Below are 23523 nucleotides of genomic sequence, written 5' to 3'. Positions count from 1 at the left end.
AATACTGAATTTTGACCCTTCTTTAATAAACTCCATTATCTCTTATCTTTTTGGCTATTGCACAAATTTTATGTTAAATTCTGCACACTTCTATTTAAAGAAAAATTTTAAACTATCCTCGAAACATAGATTGATGGTCTAATATTTAAAGAGTTTTCCAGTAAAGGGCACCAAGTTTTCTCTCTTTTCTTGCATGTCACTGAGCGCAGTGTTATACTGTATTTAAATAATACTGGTACCAAATAGTCACACAAATAGGAATGAATAGAAAAGCAAATTATTACATACCCAAGTTAATTTTTTGGACCTTCTGTCTTCCTCTCAGTGTCAGTTTCAATGTGATCTGTAGGTATAAAATATGAAAGAAAAGAATGCTCAGAAAGTCTAAACAATTAAATTCATGTAATTGCTTATAAATATTCATTTGGTATTCATTTATTTTATGCAGAATGTTTTTCTCTTTAAGTCCTTAAGTACATTTATACTAAAATTATGGGATATATTTTTTAGATAATAATATGTAAAGAAAACAACTAGATAATATAGTGCAAGAAAATGAATGTTAATTTATATTTGTTTGATAATCACAATGTCATGCATGAGTTTAAAAGAATGTTGAGTATTACTTTTCAGTCTCTGATTCTTTAGTAACCAAACTCAATTGTAGTTTCAAGTTGCCACTTGTCAACAAAGAGTCTTCTCTGGGCCATTACAATACTTATTGACCCTCTGAGTTTTCACAGAGTGGCTTCCATAGTGATAATGATCTTTCTTTAAGGTCAAAACCAATTATGTTAAAGCAAGGGAATGGTATTACCAAATAGTCTTCAACAATAGCAGTAATTTGATAGAATACATAGTGTTTTCCTCTCAAACAATTGTGAAAAATAAAGTCATTTTGCATCCAGAATATAGTAAGGAGTTCGATTTGCTCATTTATAATTGAAGATGTATTTTTTAAAGGAGACCCAGACTTATCATGTTAAGATATTTTACTATAAAGCCTGCATTTCATCGGAAGACCTAAGTTTTTAATTTGATACCTACTAAACAAAATGATGATGGCTGCCCAGAGAAAGACAGTCTATGTGTGACTTCAGACTCAAGGATCAAATGAAAAAAGGAATGTATTCATAACAATGAAAATTGGAAGCTGGGGAACAGAATCCAACCTGCAGAGTATGAAAATGTTTACATTTATTTCATACTCTGACACTTGATTTGAGCTCCGTTGAAGCAGCTCTTTGTCTGTTTGCTAAGGTGGCACAGCCAAAGCAGCCAAGTCCGTTTTGTCATTCCACCATCACAGACACAGTCCTAGCCCGGGTGTGACCATCGGAGACTAGAATTGATCGTCATTCCTGTCAGTCATCACCGTGTCTTTCACATTCATCTTCAGTGGCTCTTTATTTTCATGTCTATATCTCCACATAGACATGCTGTGTATAGAGACATTGGCTACCGAGGGGTTTAAGGCATCTCTGTTTCTATTTTCTGCATACCTACAGATAAACAACAAAGCCAACGTGGTAACCAGCCCCAAAGAAAATATTCCTACCCCGGCGCTGGTATACCTGGACTCTTTGTAACCCTTCTTAAGTTCTTTACTGTTTTTGGTGTTTCTCTCATTTGCTTTCACTATATAGATACATACATTTTTTATTTTTATTTTTTTGGATTTTGTTCTTGTTTTTGCTTTCTAAGATATGAGAAAAGTTCTTTTCTTTTTGTTAAGGTAGTTGTCAAACAGTGTGTTTCTAACATGAGATGACCTCATTTCATTGTTGACCATTGTACTGACGATAGCTGTGGTCTTCAGTTAAAAGTGTTGCATGCTGCCTTAGAAATACCGTAGAATGCGCTTTGGTTGCTCTTAGCTCTTCTTTTGATGATAGCTCTAGATATGCAAACAGTGGTTTCTTCTTTTCCTGACGCAACTGTTGACATCAAGGAGAGCTAAGAGGATTACTGCCAGACAAAAGTAAATGTGGACCTTATTCAGAGTTCCCGTTTCTCTCTTATTATGACAGCAGGGCTTTGTAAGACCTCACTTTCTGAGATAAAGAGGCACTGGATAATTTAAAGCTTTTTGTTTGTTGTGTTTTAAATTAAATTATCACTGTTTCACTTTAATCCAAAGGATGAAATTGCATAGCACAGAGCTTTGAATTATCAATGGGAATCAGTTTTTTCCATTTCTATCAAATTCACACTATTAACAACTCAGTTTAACACTTTGAGACCATATTATGTTGAAATTCAAGGTTTGAATACTGGCATTCAGTGTTCTTAGTTCCATAATGTTTTCCCCAAATTATTCCATGTTTTGATTTATGAGTTTCAGAAATGTTAATGGTTTTTTACTGTCCTGTGTACTGTTAATTTCAGATGAGTGGAAAATGTTAGGGAGATTGTCCCACTAGAGTTAACCAGAAGGCTCAATTTAAAAACATTTAAAGGAAGGACACATCAAGATAGCAGGTTACTTACTAGCAAAAAAAGACAGTGTTGATCATACCTCCAGCCAGGGAAGGGAAGAAGGATGGTAGTAAATATGCTTTCTAAGTATTCAGCATAAAGTGTAGTGGAGATGAGATAGTCTAGTGGGCAGAGTGCTTATGACTGAAGAGCATTCTCCATGGGTTGCAGTAACTCCCAGTTGCTAGGACATCATATAATGAAAGTGCCAAGCATGCCGTTGATGTATTGACACTGAATCGTTTTTTACATCAGTTATTTGACTGTTATTTTCTGCTTGGGACTATTTCTTCAATTTTCTAGTAGAAAGTAATAGGAAAAATAATATATTCTTCATGGGGAAACATGACTTTACAAACAAATCTTTCATGTCAGTCTATAAAACAGAAATTTCTTATATATATATGAATTAACATGGGATTTAACAGCAATGTGTCTCAAATTACAGTGTTTATATGATTAGTTCTAGAACCTTTTCAATGTTTCTCAGAATTTCTTATGGACTTGTGAAATACATTCTTTACGATAGCCCTTTTTTAAGCGTTGTCCAGTGATTCTAGGTTTTCCAAGGGTATTTATCTGTGTATTGTGACACCATAATTTGCTCTCAGATTAATACAGCTGAAAAATATCTTCACAAAGACTTTGAGATCATCTCAGAAAGTTCTAATCTCCAGTGCCCTTGGCCAGTTTTCTATGGGACAGATATTAACAGGCTGTTTGTTAAAGATATAGGACTTTGTGAAACAGCAAGTGCCTCTTTAGGTCTCCAGACTTCAAAGCCTTGTCTGTATGCTGATCACGAATAAGGTCTTGTGCATGCTGCTGCTGGGTACTGAGGTGCTGTATCTCATGGACTCACCAGGGAGATCTTTCATCAGAGATCTTGTCAGCTGCAACCTCTGACAGCAGTTAACATTGCTTAAGCTCTTGTCACTATTTAGTTGTGTCAGCTGGCTCACTCTGCTCTGTCCCTGCACTAGTTAAGAATGTACTTACCGATGCGAACTGTTTCTTTCTCCATTTTGTTCTCACTCAGGAGCCCCAAACTACTGTAATCCACAACCCTGATGGAAACAAGGTATTCAGAAAGAATCAACATCATCTTGCTTTAATAAGATTACACATCTCATCAAATATTCAAAGCAAAATTAATTCATAATCTCAAATTAGGAAAGAAAACCCTTACCCTTTTCTACCATACTTTCTTTTGGGCCTAATTTATCTGGAACTATACACATATTTCTTTGAAAACAAAAATGAATGACATTGTGAAAGAGAAATGAATGGTGCAATTAGTTAGTAAAAGTGCAGTTAACAAGTCTGTATGTCGAGATGACTGTGTATCTTAAGCAATTCCATCTGGTTTTTCCCCCCATGCCTGTCTGCATTGTACTTTAGATGTGTTCTGCATGAAATTTTAGAATTTCTTGCTATATCATTCCACTATCTTCAAAAAAATCAACTTGAGTTCATAGTTATTTGTTTAAATTTAATGTTGCTTTTGAATTTTATTCATTCTGTTGTCATAGTGTGCTTTTTGTTTTCTTTTAATTCCCTGTTGTTTGTGGTGTTTTTGTTGTTTGGCATGGATTTGAGGATAATCAGGGAGTTTCACTTCTTGTGAAGTATGTTTGTTTTTGTTTAATTATATGCATTTCAGTAACAGACATGTAACTGCTTATCCTGAAAGAAGACTATGATGTTTCCTATCCATTGTAAATTGTTTGCATAGCATGTTAACTAAATAACAGTACTTGTATACATGTCCGTAAGGTGAAAGGAGGCAGTTCCTGAACGTATTCCATCTTTCTGCTTTGTTATTTCTCATCCATTATTATATCTCTAAGGGGAGGGAAAAATACTTCATCAGACTTTTCTCAAATTTTAAGTATAGTCATGGGTCTTACTTTTCCTTACTCTTATCTACAGTGTTAAAGTCTTAGAAAACACATTTCTCTGGTCTAACATTTAGTTGGTCAATATTAAAATTACTAAAGTAAGAAAACATGAAGTGTTATGTTCCTTAATATGAGATGTATTTTACAGTCGTGACACTTACAATGTTCTAAGTCCCTACAAGACTCGAGGTAGTCAGGAGCATCACACATGTGAACAATTATTTCCAATATCGTTAGCAAGTGAAAGACCAAGCATAGCAGCTGGAGTGGACACTTCGATTAATTCTAGCTATGTCATTTGTAAGAGTTGTTGCATGATATTTCCTGCTTACATGCATTATTTTTACAGTGCATGGGTTTATCCTCATCTTGAGTTTAAATTTGAATACTAGGTCACATTAAGAAACGCATGAAGACTCTGCTTTGGTTTTATGTTGTGGAGACTCTGGATATATCTTTAATTAGTCTGTCCCTTTGGATTAAATATTATATATTTAATATAAATATTATATATTTAGTTGTATAAATTTGATCACTTTTTTGAATATTGAATCTCTGAAAGTACACTGACTAATGTTTGCATCATTTTCCAAAATTTGTTTTCATTGCTGAACACATAGCTATTGATTAGAAGTTTCCAATTTTTTTTGGCAGTAGCCTTTAATCATTCCAAGTAGAAAATTGTGTCTTTCTTATGAACATTACTAAATTTCTTTGCTAGAAATATTTTATTAATACATTATTAATGGAAAAATTTGTCAACCATTTTAAGGAACGTGTCTTAATACTGGCAGTTACAGTGTCCTTTTAACTGTGCTTATTAATCTGCAACTTCATTTGTAGTTTTACAGAGAAATAGCTTTGTCTTTTCATTGTGGGAGCAAGTTTCTTACCAATAAAGCCAGTTTCTAATTTAGAAATGAATGAAAAAAATCTGCTTTTTCCTTGAAAGTAAATTATTCATATAATTCCATTGTGCTGATCACAAACATGGAAATTCTTCTTGAAAGTACTTTCACCATATCTCAGCTTCTTCGTCAAATGATTCAATGAAATGCTTTTTCTCTCTACAGAGAAGTCAGGCTGATAAATAGCCTACAAATTTACTGCTTGATATAGTGCCTCACACAAAGAAAGGACTAATTACTAATTAATTGGGAATAAAAAATGTTGTTTTTTAAGGTTCAAATTCATTAGGCTAGTATATTCAACGTCTCATCAATACTTAGAGAAAGCACACCTTATGGGGCACTGTAACACAACACATCCTTACACAGCTCTTAAAATAAGTTGCATACTTTGACTACTTGTACAAATCACCTTGATTTATCGTGCTTCGGGGATTAGGCAACCAGAGTACTCCCTTTTTGAAATGTTTGCAGCATTTGACATTTTATTTCTGTCAAAACCACGTAACATATTTGTACATTTGCATGTCGGCATATGTGCACAGCCTGCTGAAGAATTTTGCATGATACGTATATCACTTGCCAATTTTTTGAGAAAAAGGAAAGTCAAGCTATTCATTGTTTGCAACTTTAAATATGTTTTCTTCTCAACAGGAGTCAACTGAGAGTTCAAATACAACAATTGAGGATGAAGATGTGAAAGGTATGATTAAACCAGAAATAGAAAATCCCAACTCAGAGACATATATCTCGGAAGAAAAGTATTTGTTTCAAATAACTAATAAGTTTAGGAACTAGGTCTATTCTGAGACACAAAATTACTTTTCTTTTTATAAGTACATTATTATTTTAATTATATGTACTGATTTTGTCCATTTTTTCTTCACATTATATTCTTTTCTCTGTCTTTAAACTATAGACAACATGTGGTATATTCAAGGACATTGTGATTTTAAACTAGTAATGAATGTTTGGGATCATAATATCAAATTCTAAATATATCAGTCAAAAGGTAATACAAAAGGTATATGTATGTCTAGAAAACAACTTATATTCAAGAACAGAGCATGAGAATAACCATTTTTTGAAACTTTCAGTAGTCTCAATTGGGTTTCAATGAAATTCTGCATTTGTCAGCCTTTTAAACCTAGATTTTCATGCACTTTTCTAATATATTCTTGATCTCCATTCAGTTCATTTGTCCAGGTTCCCTTAGCTCCATATATGAGTCATTGCCAGCATTTCTATCAGCATCTTCTCAGTGCCTCTGCACATACATACTAAACACACATTTGCAGTCAGTTTTCTTCTTGTTGGTCTCAGGGCTGTTTTTTTTTTTTTTTAACATCTTTATTGGAGTATAATTGCTTTACAATGGTGTGTTAGTTTCTGCTTTATAACAAATTGAATCAGCTATACATATACATATATCCCCATATCCCTTCCCTCTTGTGTCTCCCTCCCACCCTCCCTATCCCACCCCTCTAGGTGGTCACAAAGCACCGAGCTGATCTCCCTGTGCTATGCGGCTGCTTCCCACTAGCTATCTATTTTACATTTGGTAGTGTATATAAGTCCATACCCCCCTCTCACTCAGGGCTGTTTTAGAAGTGTTAATTTTGCTGCAATTGTTTATGCAGTTTTGTATTCTTATTTTTTTAATTTAGTATAGGTAACTACAATTCCTACAGGCCACTTGTCTAGAAGCCATTCCAGAAAAAGAATGGTAAAAACAGGGATATTTAAAACAGAAGTATTAAGGGAAAAGAAGTATAAAACAAATTCAGAGAAATGATCCATCAGATAATTAAACATTATCTGGAAAGATTATTACCTAATAGTATCCCACAGGCTTTAATTCTGTAGGTAGCATTGGTAAGATATAATTTTGAAAAATTGTATTCATGTTATAGAATAAAGAACCTGGAAATTCTCAGGTCAAGGAGACATATAGGCTATTTAAGAAATGAAAATGGGGCTTCCCTGGTGGCGCAGTGGTTGGGAGTCCGCCTGCCGATGCAGGGGACACGGGTTCGTGCCCCGGTCCGGGAGGATCCCACATGCCGCGGAGTGGCTGGGCCCGTGAGCCGTGGCTGCTGGGCCTGCGCGTCCGGAGCCTGTGCTCCACGGCGGTGAAAGGCCTGCATACCGCAAAAAAAAAAAGAAAAAGAAAAGAAAAGAAATAAAAATGACTGTAGACCACAAGTTGCTAGTCACCTCTGCTGACTTCTTCCTCTTTGGTCGTACAGAACAGCTGACACTTAAATTGTAGTCTCTATTTAGATTACTAGCGCACTGATCTAACTTTGCTAGAAGTAGTCAGTCATTATTTACAGTGGAAAGGTGGATAGCTGTGTCGAGGATTTTATTTAGTAGCTCTATTTTTTTTTAATTTATTTTTTTTTTGGCTGTGTTGTGTCTTCGTTGCTGTATGTGGGCTTTTCTCTAGTTGCGGCGAGCAGGGGCTACTCTTTGTCGTGGTGCGCAGGCTTCTCATTGCGGTGGTTTCTCCTGTTGTGGAGCATGGGCTCTAGGCGTGAAGGCTTCAGTAGTTGTGGCACGTGGGCTCAGTAGTTGTGGCTCGCGGGCCCTGGAGCGCAGGCTCAGTAGTTGTGGTGCATGGGCCCAGCTGCTCCATGGCATGTGGGATCTTCCCGGACCAGGGCTTGAACCCGTGTCCCCTGCATTGGCAGGCGGATTCCCAACCACTGCGCCACCAGGGAAGCCCTAGTAGGTCTATTCATCTCCCTCTTGCCTCTGAGCTAAAATTTGAACTGAAGTAATTTTATGAATCACTGATGCCAGTCTTATTAGATAAAGAGATTTTTTTTTAACCAAATAAGCAGATGTGCCATTTAGCTTTCCCAGTGATTCAGAAAGCATCATCTTTACAAGTATTTTGGACTCATTAGCTCTTTCACCCAAACAAAATGTTTATATGACTTTTTACATTCTTCTCCTGAACGGGAATCAAAAAGAAGAAATAACCTGTGCATTATTCACTGGTGAGACTGAACCTTTAAATAACTGAATAAAATTAGGAGAATACTAACACCTCACTGTATGCAAGTCATCCTCTGAGGAATATGTTTATTCTTAGGTGATTACAAGCAGGGTTTTAATAAGTGGTCTTTCTCACCTGAATTGGACTCTTCACTGTACTACACATTGGCTTAGGGTGATTGCTGTTAATCTGTGTAAATGTCAATATATAAACAGAGTCCCTGACAGTCTCACCTTATAGCTTATATTTATTTGGTGAAATGAAATTATATCAGTACTTCTCAGAAAACAGCTCTTCTCTTGAAATCACAATGATATGGGTTTCATCTCACCGCTGGGATTTCCCAAATTGAGACAGTATTTGTCTCTATAGTTATGCTGAGTCTACACACACCAAATGTTAGAGAAATTGAGCATAATATTGAGATCAAAAGAAATGTCCAGTTGATAAGTGAGCCCAAAGTGCCTTGGTTCCTTTCCTTAAACTCAATGCATAAATTTTTCAAGTGTCTGCTTTATTTTCCTAGGGTGGATGTAGCCACAGAGTCATATATATATTAGGCCTCATTTGTGTTCTTTTTAAGACCCATACGGTCTTTTGGTGGTTAACCTTTTTAATATTGAATGATATCAGAAAACTTTAAGACTTAGAAGATCCTTTGAAAGATCACCCAGGCCATCATTCTTACTGTAAGACAGGTGGTGCATAAAACTGTCATAAATGTTTTTGATATATTTATTATGGTGGTGATAGGCTTGTGTGGGAATCTCTCCGTTTATTAGTGCACTGTCTTTCAGAAAGACCCTCATATATTTATACATTTGAATGACTGTACTCTTTTCTCTTTACCTCAGAGTTTGCCATAGCTCTGAATAGCCTGGTAGGGAATGTGTTTTTTGTCCAGCTCTGTTAGAACCCAAAGTTACACATATATCCAACATCTAGGAACTCACAAAGACCAATCAATTATATCCCCTGACCAAAACCATACCCTCACTACAAAACTATATCTTATCCACAAAACTGCATGTCTTTTCTTTGACACACACACTTTCCAACTCTATCCTTTCTATATACAGCCTTGTTATCAGGATGAAACACCACAACTTTTAACATACTCTTAAAGGCATATTCCCATAGTGCACTCCTCCGTGCAGCCACACGCTCCATTCCTTCCTGCTGGGCGCCCCCCCAACACCAGCACCTCGACTGGCATCGTTTCGTGGTGGTGTACGCATCCCTTGAACACCATATCGCATGCTTCCCCTGCCAGTGTGGTGCACATTCCGTCCCATCCCTGAGGACCAACCTGGCAGGGACAGGTCTACCTCCCCTCCACTGTAAAGAGACATGGGGAGGGGGAATTAAAACATCATGGTGACCTGACCGGAGGAAGAAACGAGGTGAACCAACAACGGGGTACCCTTTTCTGGCCTCTTCTGGAGGAAAAAGGTAGAAAGACTAGCAGCTGTCAGAGGAGGAAGAAAGCAGAAGTTGTAGTAGATTGATGGTCCTTTCCATTCAGTGGAACCTAGAGAGCGGGGATTTGGGAAAGACCCATTTTCCTTGAACTCTGCGTATTAGTTTCCATTCAGAATGGCCTTTGGCTTTCAAGAGGCCCCGGTCCCGGTCACTCTTGCTTTGTATCTAAACTATCTCAGCTTCTTCATTCATTCAGGGAATGTTTACTAAATGTCTACTGTTTGCCTGAGCTCCAGGTCTTCTCTTTGTGAACTAGTTTTATTCAAGAGCTTTCAACACCTCAGGCAAAACATTCTTCCGTGTGCTTTATGTGTATCTTTTGTGCTATCATTTAAGCCATTTCTCACATTTAATTCAATAAGTATCAGGAAAACTTACTGAAAAAGTCAGACCCAAGGTAAGTGTATTTCATATCTAAACGTCCTTTTATTTTCTTTTTCTTAAAAACCTTCAGCATTGAGTTACAACCACAACATTTTTCTGCCCCAACTCACAGTCACCCTAAGGGACTTTGTGTTGTTTCACAACTCTTCTTTGTAAAAAGCTTCTGGTCCTGTGTTTTCTTTCTCCAAGGCAATGTATTGACTTCCTAGTATTGACCTTGTGAGCAGCTTCCTAATTTTGTCCTGTACTCAACCCAAATATTATCTCTAACGCTACATCAATAAATTCAGTGTAACAGAGAGATACTAATAGTTTAAAAACAAATAAGCATCTTAATGAAGCATAGTTATTACCATAGAAGCACTGTGATAATAACAGCCCATTATACACTTAAAAAAAAAAAGTTTTTCTATTAGAATTTATGGTGTTTTCAAAATATGATTTTTTTTTCGGTCCAAAGTTAATGAAATAATCATTCCATTTTGAATATATGTCTAGTAATTCATTAATTCCAGGTGTTGTCAAACAGCTGGCATTAGTGGCCTTTCATGACTGGATGGCAGTGATGGCAGTACTGCTCTCAGGGGGTGTGGGTGTACCTAAAGTGGTCCTTTTGACGCTGTGTACATGTGAAGACTGTCCTTTGGTTTGTGGCTATAGCAACGGTTTGCAGGGCCTGCTGCTGTGTGCCACAATGTCTGTCCACCTCCTAGCCTGCCCAGCACCATTGCTTAGAGTCAGCTACTTCTTCCTGATGCGTGCGCATCAGTTTGGTCCATCTACTGCTTTTTCACAGGATGCCAGAGCTGTGCAGCCCCTGTTGACGTTGGGCTCCTGTGTGCCCTTAAGTGATCTCTGTCACTCATCCTGCTTCCGGCATCTCACTTCAGCTCAGCATTCAGCAGCTGCTTGGATCTCTTGCTGCATTTCATCTTTCTTACAGCTCTAGGCCAGTGGAGCTCTGTACCGCAAGCAGAAATGTATTGCAGAAATGTGAGACTGGCTGTATGTGGGGACTTCATGCTCGTTTATACTCTTTTTCCTTTTGCTGACACGTAGGTGATGGTAATGTGCGTAGAATGTTTGCATAAGGCCCAGTTTAAGGACACAGGTATTGACAGCCTTATCTCTTGACTGGAGGCAGGTATATGAGGACACCTGGATGTCATGGTCTCAGCTAATCTACAGACTCACTTGATTAGTGAGTTTTTTGTGATCTGGACACAGATCACAGTAGTGGACAGTAGTGTCTTTTGTAAATCTGGACAGTAGTGGACAGTGTGATGACTAAATACTCAAATTCTACTGTTTACTGCAAATCATCGTTTCTGTGTAGGCTTCCCTGGGGCAGAGGACCACTTGATGCCAGTCCCCTTCCCACCTTAAGCAGTCTGTAACTCAGCACTTGGCCTTGCATGCATTTCTTACTTCAAGGGAATCTGCAAATTAAGAAACTCCTGGATATTTTATTTAAGGACTTTTGATGATTATGTCATTCCATTAGATTGAAAGTGTCTTAGAAGACCTGTAGGGCAGTATACAGTAACTTCTTTTAGGTTTCTAATCCAAACTTTGATGTTTAAAAAGGTTTATTTAGAAAAATTCTTGTCTGCATGTGTGTGTCTACCTGTTGATCTTTTAACATTTAGATCAAGAACCATAACTTATAGGACTGATGCAGAATTCATTCCCTTCTACCACCCATGTAAAATTACTTCATTTTCTCTTTTTTTTTCACATTCCTTTATTTTACCCTCCGCACTCACTCTGTTTTTCTCTTTACTCTTTGCCTTCTGTGAGATTTGCATCTTAAATTTGTCAGTGATAGCCTCAGGCTTGTTTAGCCCTGCTGACCAATTATGAGGTCAAGAACTCTTTCCAACCCCAGGTTAAAACAAAGTCTGAAATCAAAACAAAACAAATGAAAGCAACCAACAAACACATGAATGAAGGCGCTTTATAGAAGAGACTATCTAGAAGTAAAGGGTTTTTATTTATTTGCATTTGGAATGGTATTTTCATTATTCAATTTAGTGCAACAAATGTTCCCTGGGCACCTGCAGTGTAAGGTGCTCTGCGGAGGCGATAGCCACACTTCTTGCCCTCATGAGTAAGTCTAGAAAAGATGATGATTCTGCGTGATAGTGTACCTTCTTTGTTTCTGGCTTGTATCCAGATAATTCTAAAACAAGAATAATATATTCATTGAAAAACAAACATAAGGACATAGCTACAAATAGTCATGTGAGCAAATACAGAAAATTTCAGATGCATGTAACACATGTAATTCCTAACAAAGAGACCTCTATTTGGAAAATTTGGATTCAATTAGTTTTTTTCAAAAGACCATTGAACACCTACTATGTACTAGATATGATAGACTAGGCTGAGGCCAAAAAACCCTTGCTCAAGGAGTTCTCTGTCATGTAGTACATTCTTTAATGAAATTATATCTGCTGGTCCATTTCCCCAATGAATGGCTTTTTGCATTAAAATTTTACTCTATGTTAAAGAAAGTTTCTTCCAAGGTACATGAATGTTTATCCTTAACACTTAGTGAATCAGGTAGTCTATTTTTTCTTTGTTTCTTTTGATATGTAATAGTGTAACATTTTTCCCTTGGTCAGTGCTGTTAAGCAAAATGTGCCCGTCCATCATATGAAACGTAGCATCATATTTGGTACAAAAAGACAGATTTAGTTATAGGTATTGCTTTTTTTTTGTCTCCTCAGTTTTCCTTATATACCCAGTCTACCAGCAAATCCTACGGGTTCTCCCCTCAAAGTACACTCAATTTTTTTTTTAATTGACTACTGACTCCATTTCTGTCACCCTGGTCCACAAAAGCATCATTAGCCTACATTATTGACATGACTTCTTAGCCAGTCTACCTGCTTTGGTATTACCTGTTTATGGTCTGTTCACGACACAGTAGTCAGAGTAATGCTTTTAAAATATATCAGATTATGTCTTGTTTCCATTGGCCGCCAATGTCTTTAGAATGGATTATAAGGCCCTCAGTGATCAGGACCTCCTCCAGCTATACCTCCCTTTACTGTCTGACTTCATCTGCTATAGATGTCTCAGGAACACTGTCCTGATATGTATCAAGCTGGTTGCTGCCTCGGGGCCTTTACAGTTGCCGTTCCCTGCCTAATATGTCCTGATACAGATTCCATGTGCTTGCTGCCTCTTCTCTTTTTTAGTCTCTGATCAAATGTTACCCTCTCAGATCTTCCTTGATGACCCTGTTTTAAATTGTTTCCCTCCAAATCCAGTGCTCCCATTCTCCTTCTCTGCTTTCCTTTTCTCCTAGTATTTATCATTATCTGGAATATGTATTTTACTTATTTGCTTACGGTCTCTCTCCCCCTACTAGGATATAAATTTCTTCAGGGCAGAGATTTTTGACTGGTTTGTCCACATTTATATCCACAGTATCTAGACCAGTGTTTGGCAAGAGTAGGAATAATAAGTATTTAATTGATGAAGGAAGGAAATAAGATAGAAATCAACCATGCCATGTCCTAGTAGTCATTAAAAAGACTAGAATTCTCTAAAAGTTATGATCACATCTCAACTTTTTATCTCCATAGGTTTTTGTCCACATGTTCCCTGCCCCCACTCCATAATTGAGAAACTAAAAACATAGAAAATGAAAATTTCAAAAGTAAGTCACAGGATCCTCTTTCCTGTTTGGATGGAGGATGTGTTTTGGTGTCAAAGATAGTAGGTTTGAATTACAGCCCAGCCTTTTATGAGCTAAGCAATCCAGCTGCCCATGTAAACCTCTCTGAGTCATATTGTGTACAGTGGAGATAATGATGTCTCAATACTTAACCATTTTTTACCTTCAGAAGTAAAGATTTCGTATGGTTCAAACCTAACAATAATAACAATAACAAAACGTAGGCATGTTAACTAGAGTAATATTTGTTAAATGCCTGGCCCATGATAGTCAGCAAAATTAATTATATTAATTCTGGCCATTCTTTCCTATGAGTACATGATATAAGCACAGAGGTTCACTACTAAAAGAGTCTGTAAATCTAAAGGGACCTGTGATTTTTATTGTAGCATCAGTGTTTCTATTTTCTAAGCCGTTTATTTTGATAAGTGGGTAAACATCTGTAAACGTTAAGACCCACAATCTTAACCCACAATCCAGCCAATCTACTTACATAAGCAAACAAAGAAGCTGCCCAAGTACAGAAAATAAATTCATATTTGGTTTAAAACAAAAGCCAATATTTTTAAAAAGCTTTTATTAAGGTAACAGTATTATTTTAATTTGTCATGAATTTTAAACAATTAGATTATTTTAATTCACTGTTTTTTTGCTTCCATGATATCATGTAGTAGGCACTTAATAAATTAATTATGAGGTTTTTGCATTAAGTTAATTTTGTTTGAACTCTTAAAATTTTTGAGTTTAGAGACATATTTTGTTTTTAATTAAACATAACATTTTAAGTAATGACTCAGTCTTTCCTCATTTAAACTGATCCTTTTATCCCTGGATGTTTTCACGTGTTTTGAAAAATTGGCTTATTTTGAGTGTGTCTTGATTATCCCTGATGAGAATAAAAGAGAAGTATGTAGGCTGATTGTTTTCGACAAAAGTAAAATACATATTTTTAAAGGAGTGTATCTATGCCAAATTCTCAAGCAAACTATCTCAAGAACCATAACATAAAATGTCCTTCTTGGAGACCGTGATTAGCCAGTTCAGTGTTTCCTCAGAGGGAAACTAACCATCTTGACAGAAGTTAACAGCTTAAGTGTGAAAGACCTATTATTTGTTTGTTTTTGAAGTAATTCATTACAGGATTATTGGTTTCTTCATTAACATCACTACATGTGGTTATTTACACTATGTCTATCCAGCACAACACGGATGGCAAACGTTAAGGAGAGAATTTGGGATTTTAGGGAAAGTTTGAGTAATAGACAAAAACCCATCATCACTATGTGTTTTCAGATTTTAAAAGAAAGAAAATAAAGAAATTCTGCTCCAGAATGTCATTTGTTTTCAATTTGAGCTAGAGAATGTTTTCAATTGGGGAAAATAACTTGCTGTGGTGGTGTCTATTTTGAGTACAGAGTATTTTTACTCTCTACTTAGCTAGTTTACTGAGAATTATAGTATTCTAATTAAAAAAAATTGTATACTATTACGTTGTATAGAGTTACGGTGAACAAAAATGTAAAGATACTGCTGAAGAATAGAGAATTACCTCTGAAAAGCTTAACAGTCTCTAATGACAGAAAAGAGCTTATTTAAAGAGACCCCAGTGATTTTTTTAGAGGTACTGTGACCAGTGTAGAAATGGTATGAACATATGAGATTGTGTTTTTAAATCTCTCTTCAGGAAATAGAAGATCTTCATTTATAAACTTTATAAGTAAAAAAAAAGATTAGACTAAGATGGAACTTACTAACGCTATTTAAATATATGAACAGTTAATAAAAATGAAGTGTGGTGCTTGCTTGTTTGTTATGGAGGATAAAACAAACAACGTTTGTTTGGGATGAATGTGTAAGCGCCTATGTCTGAGTTGGTAAGATCCTTTTAGTCTGTACTAGAATTTTCTAACATGAGCAGTGTTGTGAATTATTGAAGAATTTCCTCTTCAGTGGTTTGTGATGTGTTGTATAATCTGCCTATGCAAGTGCTAAAGATAACCCTTATAGGCGTTCTAAGTGGTCTGTCCCCCTGGAACTTCAAGTTTCTAAGTGTGGACTGTTAATTACTCATCAGATAACCTGAATGGTGTCTTTGATGAATGTTCATCTTTTATATTCAACAAATAATGGAAAAAAGTATTTCATACTCACAAATATGTATCTACTGTTACATTTTATGATAATTTACATTTATAATATATCCTAGAATAAATGAAAGCAACAGTAATATGTTGTTAGTTCTGAAATATATAGTTCATAAATGTAATTCTTTCTATACTCACATTGATTAAAACAAGAATAAATTTACTGGTCTTGTAAAATTTGGCCAAGATATTCCAACAAGTACTTGTCAACAGGAAAAAATACTACACAATCTAAAAGTTGAGAGTTATGTTTTGTTCGAGGACTTTACTGAGGACTATAGCCTGGGAGGCAGCCTCTCAGATAGCTCTGAGGAAGTGTCCCAAAGAGGTAAGGGAAGAGCCAGGGTATGTAGAAGTTTTTGCTGGAAAAAAAAAAAATTAGTGGAGCATCAAAAGATTACTGCTAATCACACACACACACACACACACACACACACACACACACACGAAAACAGACATCCCAAGTTAGTGAATTTAGTGCTTTGTATGTATGGGAAGATGCAAGAGTCTGGGCTCCTTGAAATTATTCCTTTGATATGCATCTTAACTATCTAGGGCCAGTATCCTGGTTTTTTCCATCCTGAATTCCCCTCAGGGTGCACCGTCAGGGGTGGCTGCAGTGTCTGATGGCTTGATGGCAACAACATTCTTGTACTTTACTGAAATGGTAGGCAACCTTTTTGGTCCACATACTTTTAAATCAGTTTTCTAAGCTGAATTTAGATCAGAATATCCCAGAGCTAAAGCGGTTATATAGTGCCAGTGTGAGGTATATCACTTTAATAAAAAGCATTAGCCATGAAAACTCATTGAAGAATTTTTGGTCTGATAAGATATTTTCACCCTCCCAAATTAAGTTTTGAAAAATGTAGTAACTAATCACAGAAATGACTCCTGGTCCTAGGAGTCTTGTCACTGTTCTCTGTCAAATGCATGGGGACATGAGAAGAGTTACAGGAATTCACATCATTTTGTGAGTGTGTGTGTGTGTGTGTGTGTGTGTGTGTGGTGAAAATAGATTATTTTCCTCCAAACCTTAAGTATGTCTTGCAAGTTGTGATAACCCATTATAAATTTATCCAGACTGACTACTGCTCTGCCTTTTCAATCCATGGTCTGACATCTCAGAAGGCTATAATAATTATCAGATCATCAAAGTTAGGCATATAGGCACATATATTACATCGAGCCCTGACCTTTAGATCTACAATGCTGTAGACAAATGCATTATACAGTTGACTTATCAAGAGAGGCTATTAATTTCCCATAATTTTCCAAATTAAAAACATTCCTTAACTATAGATACGTTATTTGTTCCATTAACTTTTTTCACTAGTTCCCTAATTTACTGTTGATTGTAGATGCTCTAGTTATTTTGAACAATGTGTGGTGTGACTGGGTTCTATGACATATTTCGTGAATTGGCCTCTCTTTTTTCTACTTCACTAAACCTGATCTGCTCTTGCAGTTTCCATTCAATGATTCTGGAAGCATGGATTGGATAATGATAGACTTTGCAATGAAAGTTGCTGAAGATGAGAATTAGCTAGAAAGCATGGAATTACAATGAGAGCAGATGCTGCTGCATATTCTTGAGCAGTAGTAAGATCTGCTGTTTTATCTTGTCAGTCTCGTCAAGGGAAATTGGTCAGAATGAGATGAGTATTGTTTAACACTTAGAAAGAAGTGAAATGATGTTCTTATAATTAAAATACCTGTATGATCTGTACAGTGGTGGGTGGGGAAACTGCTTAGTGTCAACCTCATTGAAGCAAACACTGGTGTGAGAAATACTGAAATGCGTTTAGGAACTTGTGTGAACCTGGAAACAAGGGGAAAAGACCTTTAAAAAATATATGGGACTTAATAATAAATGTAGTCACAGAATAACATTTTTTTATACTCTAACTGTAGTCTAACTGGTGCTTTCTCAAAAAAATCCAAAGACATCACACTTCAATTAATTTTGGTGTATCTTTCTGTTCGTTTTTTATTTTTGCTTTTTGCAAAATGAACAAAGATATATGACGGTTCTCTACCATGGCGGATAGCCTTCTAGGCTCCTGCATTCTTGGTCCAAGGGAGCATTCATGAATCTACCAGTTAACTTATTCAGGAAAGTAGAGTTATAAATAAACTTATCTAAGCATACAGTGGATTCTGTTTTTCATTGAAGTCAAATTTTATACTTTTTCTAAAGGAATAGGTTACTTAAGAGAAACTAAATTAATTATAAGCTGAGCAACAGCAGTAGAAATCATTGAAAAAAATAAAGCCTACACTCACGGCTGCACAAGATTTTAACTCTTCTCAATATTTTATACTGCCTGTCCATACTGAAGGACAGAGCATGAACAGGTTGGCATTTACTTTTGACCTGAAAGATACATGCCCTGTTTTGGCTAATATCATGTAAAATTGATTGGAGGGGTTAGTTGGAATCATTACAGTTCCAAGATTTGGGGAAAGCTGGATTTCATTCACGACAAAACAAGCCCCCCAAAAACAAGGCAAAAAATAACTTTCCAAATATTTAAAAATCCTAAGTCTCATTCTCTCTTTTCTTAGTCTGATTTTTCTTTTGAGACAGTAGTTTTAACCATCACCTTGGTTCTGCAGTGGAAGAAAGAGATACCTCTTGAGAATGCTTAGTATTTCTCTTATCATGCAAATATATACACCTGATGCCCGGAGACTACAATTTTAATCTTAAATCTAAGCAGTTGGTATGATTCTTTGAACCAGTTTCTTAAAATCTTTTTTTTTCCGTGTCGTCAACTCTTAACTGGAAGTGGAACCACACCTATCTAATTCATAAAACATCTTAATACTTAGAATACTCAATGGTATTCATAATGTTGTCCTATTTCTAGCTTCTGCAAGTCAGCTGCAGGTGGCAGAAAAGTTACCCAATTACTTTAATGTGGATGGACTGAATTCTTTCATATCAGCAAATGTTCTGTATAACTATATATAGCTTCTTTAGACCCTGAAAGTTTTATGTCAGCCATTTTTAATGAAAATCTTTATAAATACTTTACACATCCTTTAATCTTTAAAAAAAATAGTAAATATTTTTTTCAGATTCAGACTCATCTTAGGAATGACACAGCCATATTTTGTAACCCAATGATATCTTCACAAATCTTTTAAAAAAATCTAAACCTATTTTCACTTACACTAAATGATCCCAATGCCAGACTTTTCTGTTCTTAAATATTTGTTAATCATTTACTGTCAGACCATAGCAATTTAACAGGACTAAGACTAGTAGTACTTCTTCCCCAATGAACAATTTACGCCTTGAAATTCAGAGTAGTTAGGTTTTTATAGAGCAAAGTACAAAGATGATTTGAATAATTTATCTTTTAAATCTTGAGGGCCTCTAGCAATTAAAAGGCTGAATATTGGTGTTATTGAACAAGTGAATTATGGATAAGTGAGCTTTACAATAATTTCTTGAAAAGCATTCTTGACTAGAAGCTTGGTAATCTCCAGGTGTTATATTTGGATAAAATATTATATAATAGAGTATTAAACCAATCAACTCCAGAATCTTCGATGACTTTGATTTTAAAAGCCAAAATAATGGAAATTACTCTCCTAAATATTAACTAATATGTCAAACTAGTGAAATAAAAATAGTCACTAAGAAACAAGCTGTTAATTGCACAGGAAACTCCAAACATAGCTGAGTTGATAGGCACCTTTTTTTATAAAACTACCCAGAACATGAAAATGATCCTAATTTGTATATTTGCCTAAAATAAAAACTATTCCCAAGAGTTATTTTTGTTAATGGCAGCATGGAAAAAGACAATAAAACCATGGGATACCCAGTTTTGTGGAACTGGTGTATTAATTAATTACAACTCTGGCTCAGTAATTAAGTCATCAGTCACCTTCCCAGAGGAAGTTCAAAGACATTTAGGTAGTTTATTTAAGTTTATGATTTCAAAATATTGAATGAGGCACTATGGGCTGGAAAGGAACATAGATTAGTGAATTAAACAGCAGACAGCACCTCAGCCAGATAAATCTCCAGCCCTGGCACAGCTTCTGAATTTGCTGGATGACTTTAGTAAGTCACTTAACCTCCCTGTCCTTCAAGTCTCTGGCAGGCAGGTACCCAATAACTCTGAGAAACATGGAAGGAGTAGTTAAATTAAATAGAGCAAAATTTTTAAATTTATTTTATTGAAATATAGTTGATTTATAATGTGTTAATTTCTGCTGTACAGCAAAGTGATTCAGTTATACATACATATACACTCTTTTTCATATTCTTTTCCATATGGTTTATTACAGGATATTGAATATAGTTCCCTGTGCTATACAGTAGGACCATGTTATTTATCCATTCTATATACAATAGTTTGCATCTGCTAATCCCAACTCCCAGTCCATTCCTCCCCACCCACCTTGGCAACCACAAGTCTGTTCTCTACATCTGCGTGTCTGTTTCTGTTTCATAGATAGGTTCGTTTGTGTCATATTTTAGATTCCACATATAAGTGATATCATATGGTATTTGTCTTTCTCTTTTTGACTTACTTTACTTGGTATGGTAATCTCTAGGTCCATCCACGTTGCTGCAAATGGCATTATTTCGTTCTTTTTGATGGCTGAGTAGTATTCCATTATATATATGTATCACATCTTTATTCATCTGTCAGTTGACATTTAGGTTGTTTCCATATATTGACTATTGTGAATAGTGCTGCTATGAACATAGGGCTGCATGTATATTTTTGAATTACAGTTTTGTCCAGATATATACCCAGGAGTGTGATTGCTGAATTATATGGCAACTCTGTTTTTAGTTTTTTGAGGAATCTCCATACTGTTTTCCATAGTGGCTGTACCAATTTACATTCCCACCAACAATGTAGGAAGGTTCACTTTTCTCCACACCCTCTCCAGCATTTATTGTTTGTAGTTTTTCTGATGATGGCCATTCTGACTAGTGTGAGGTGATACCTCATTGTAGTTTTGATTTGCATTTCTCTAATGATTAGTGATGTTGAGCATACTTTCATGTGTTTGTTGGCCATCGGTTTGACTTCTTGGGAGAAATGTCTATTTAGGTCTTCTGCCCATTTTTCAATTGGGTTGTTTGTTTTTTGGTTGTTGAGTTGTATAAGCTGTTTGTATATTTTGGAAATTAAGCCCTTGCTGGTCACATTATTTGCAAATATTTTCTCCTAGTCTCTAGGTTGTCTTTTTGTTTTGTTATGGTTTCTTTTGCTGTACAAAAGCTTGTAAACTTGATTAGGTCCCATTTGTTTATTTTTGCTTTTATTTCTATTGCCTTGGGAGACTGACCAAAGAAAACATGGGTACGATTTATGTGAGAGAATAATAGAATAAATATTGACAAAGAGTAAATGAGTAGAATTGCTAAGCTAAGATGATACATATAAAAAAAGCTAAACAACTTTTGATCACTGAATAAGTAAATCTTTAGGCACAGTTCACTAAAAGATTTTAATATTCGATACTCTGCTAACATTTTAGTGAATCTCAATTTGCATGTATAAATTCAGTTTATTTCCTAACCCAAGTTTCATTGTAGGCCAACTAGTCTTCTGAATAAGTTTTATTATTAAAGTTTCACCTCAAACTAATAAATTTAAAATCTGAACAAAGGTTCAGAAAAAGCCTGAGCTCAAATAACTTGGTTCCTTCTCTCCATTCAACTCTCTTAAAAGAAATTATAAGTTTAAACATTGGTAGATGTGCCTAGTTTAATCTTTCTAGACCTATACAGATTACTTCCCCATGGAAATACCGTGGCCTCATATATGGTGGTAATTCTGCTGATTTTGAGATGTGCAGGACCCATGAATGCCTTTCCAGTTAGCGTAATCACAGCCAGGCTGCTACCAGACATGATCATCATCACCTCCATACTTGGCATTTATCTAATGCATTAAAATGCACAAAGAACTTTATATACATTGTCTATCCATGTATTTATGTATTCATATGTGCATGCATTCAGAGACATTTACTCAATACTAGGTGTTAAAAGGTAGAAAGTGGTCGTGTCCTGGTCAGATCTGTGAACATCCTGTGATAATGCTATAGGAGGACCACAGTGAGATTGAATAGCTGCATCTGGAACACTCAGGAAAGTCCATACAGAAGAAGTGACATTGGAGCAAAGTATTGAGGGAGATTTCCAGGCAGAAGACAGAGTTTCCAGGCAGAAGGAACAGCGAGAGGAAAGGCACAGAATTATCAATGAGCCAGGACTAGTTGGGAAAGAGTGAGCCCCTTGGTGTAGCTGTAGAATAGGTTATGTGGGAGCCCTGGGGGAAAAGAAGTGTCGGGAAATGAAGCTGGAAAAAAATAGAGTAGGAAAACCTTTAAAGAACAAACAAACAGGGCTTCCCTGGTGGCGCAGTGGTTGAGAGTTCGCCTGCCGATGCAGGGGACGTGGGTTCGTGCCCCGGTCCGGGAAGATCCCACATGCCGCAGAGCGGCTGGGCCCGTGAGCCTTGGCCGCTGAGCCTGCGCGTCCGGAGCCTGTGCGCCGCAATGGGAGAGGCCACAACAGTGAGAGGCCCGGGTACCGCAAAAACAAAAACAAAAAAGAACAAACAAGTGTGAGCTTTGGCTTCCAGAGAGTGGGGGAACAGCACGGTCAGCTCTGTTCTATAGAGGGATGATTCTGCAGCAGTGAGGAGTGGAGGGGCTGGTGAGGAGAGGGTATGGGAGGAGAAGGGGGAGACATCAGGGCAGGAGTGGTTAGGAACATCTGACAGCCAGAATCAGAGCAATGGCAATGAGCCCAGAGAGGAAGAAATGGATCTGAGAAAGATTTGGATGAATAAAGAGGAGCCGGTGATCAACTGTATGAGGAATTGAAAGGAGGCATCAAGGATTTTGGTGTAGGCAGCTGAGTAGATTACGATGCCATGGTCATTTTGAATAGCTGAGAGAAGGCGCCATGGGTGGGGTGTAGAGGATAAAGTAAGGCAGCCTTTGAGTGGGGCTGGTGGGATGGACAGGGTTTAGATTATATGAGGTTTCATAGTCCCTCTTCAGATAATTTTTCTGGACAAGAAATGATGGGTGCTTGTACCGGAGTGATGGTAAGAAGAAAAGAAGTGGACTAATGTGTAAGGCCTTGAAAAGGCAAAATCAATAGGGCTTGAAGGATTGGATTCGGAGTCAGGGTGTGAGAAAGTCAAAAATGATCCTCAGGCTTCTTTCTGGCTCGTGCACCTGGGTGGATGATGCCGTTCACCTGGATGGAGGTCCCTGGAAGAGCAAATAGGTTTGTGGCAACAGAAGTTCATGTGCTCAGTTTAGGGTATGTTGGATTCCAGACGCATTAAATATCTTTAATCTCCAAACGGAGATTCCAAAATAGGCACAGACATACAGACCTGGAGGAAAAGTCTAGAAACAAGGTAACAATTTGGGAGTCATGGGATACAGACAGCAATTTAGAACACTGGTGTAGATAGAACCGTAGGGATAACAGTATATGGTAAGAGGGCCTCAGACCGAGCCTTTAAAAGGA

At 36.6% G+C, this 23523-nt stretch overlaps 1 protein-coding gene across 39 annotated transcripts in view; it reads left to right on the top strand.

Annotated features, from left to right (window-relative positions):
* CAMK2D (calcium/calmodulin dependent protein kinase II delta) overlaps positions 1-23523 on the top strand; it is a 273998-nt gene that overhangs the window by 234406 nt on the left and 16069 nt on the right. For 19 of the 39 annotated variants that reach the window (XM_049708866.1, XM_049708868.1, XM_049708888.1 and 16 more), the window contains 3 exons: positions 1509-1568; positions 3518-3559; positions 5942-5990. In XM_049708866.1, the coding sequence (XP_049564823.1) occupies positions 1509-1568; positions 3518-3559; positions 5942-5990 (151 nt within the window). The remainder of the gene's footprint in view (positions 1-1508; positions 1569-3517; positions 3560-5941; positions 5991-23523) is intronic. The other 20 variants (XM_049708872.1, XM_049708882.1, XM_049708886.1 and 17 more) reach the window with 2 other exon arrangements.

This window comes from Orcinus orca, chromosome 4, assembly GCF_937001465.1.
Source record: "Orcinus orca chromosome 4, mOrcOrc1.1, whole genome shotgun sequence".
NCBI classification, from domain to species: Eukaryota; Metazoa; Chordata; class Mammalia; order Artiodactyla; family Delphinidae; genus Orcinus; species Orcinus orca.
This window is presented reverse-complemented; position numbering and strand designations above follow the sequence as displayed.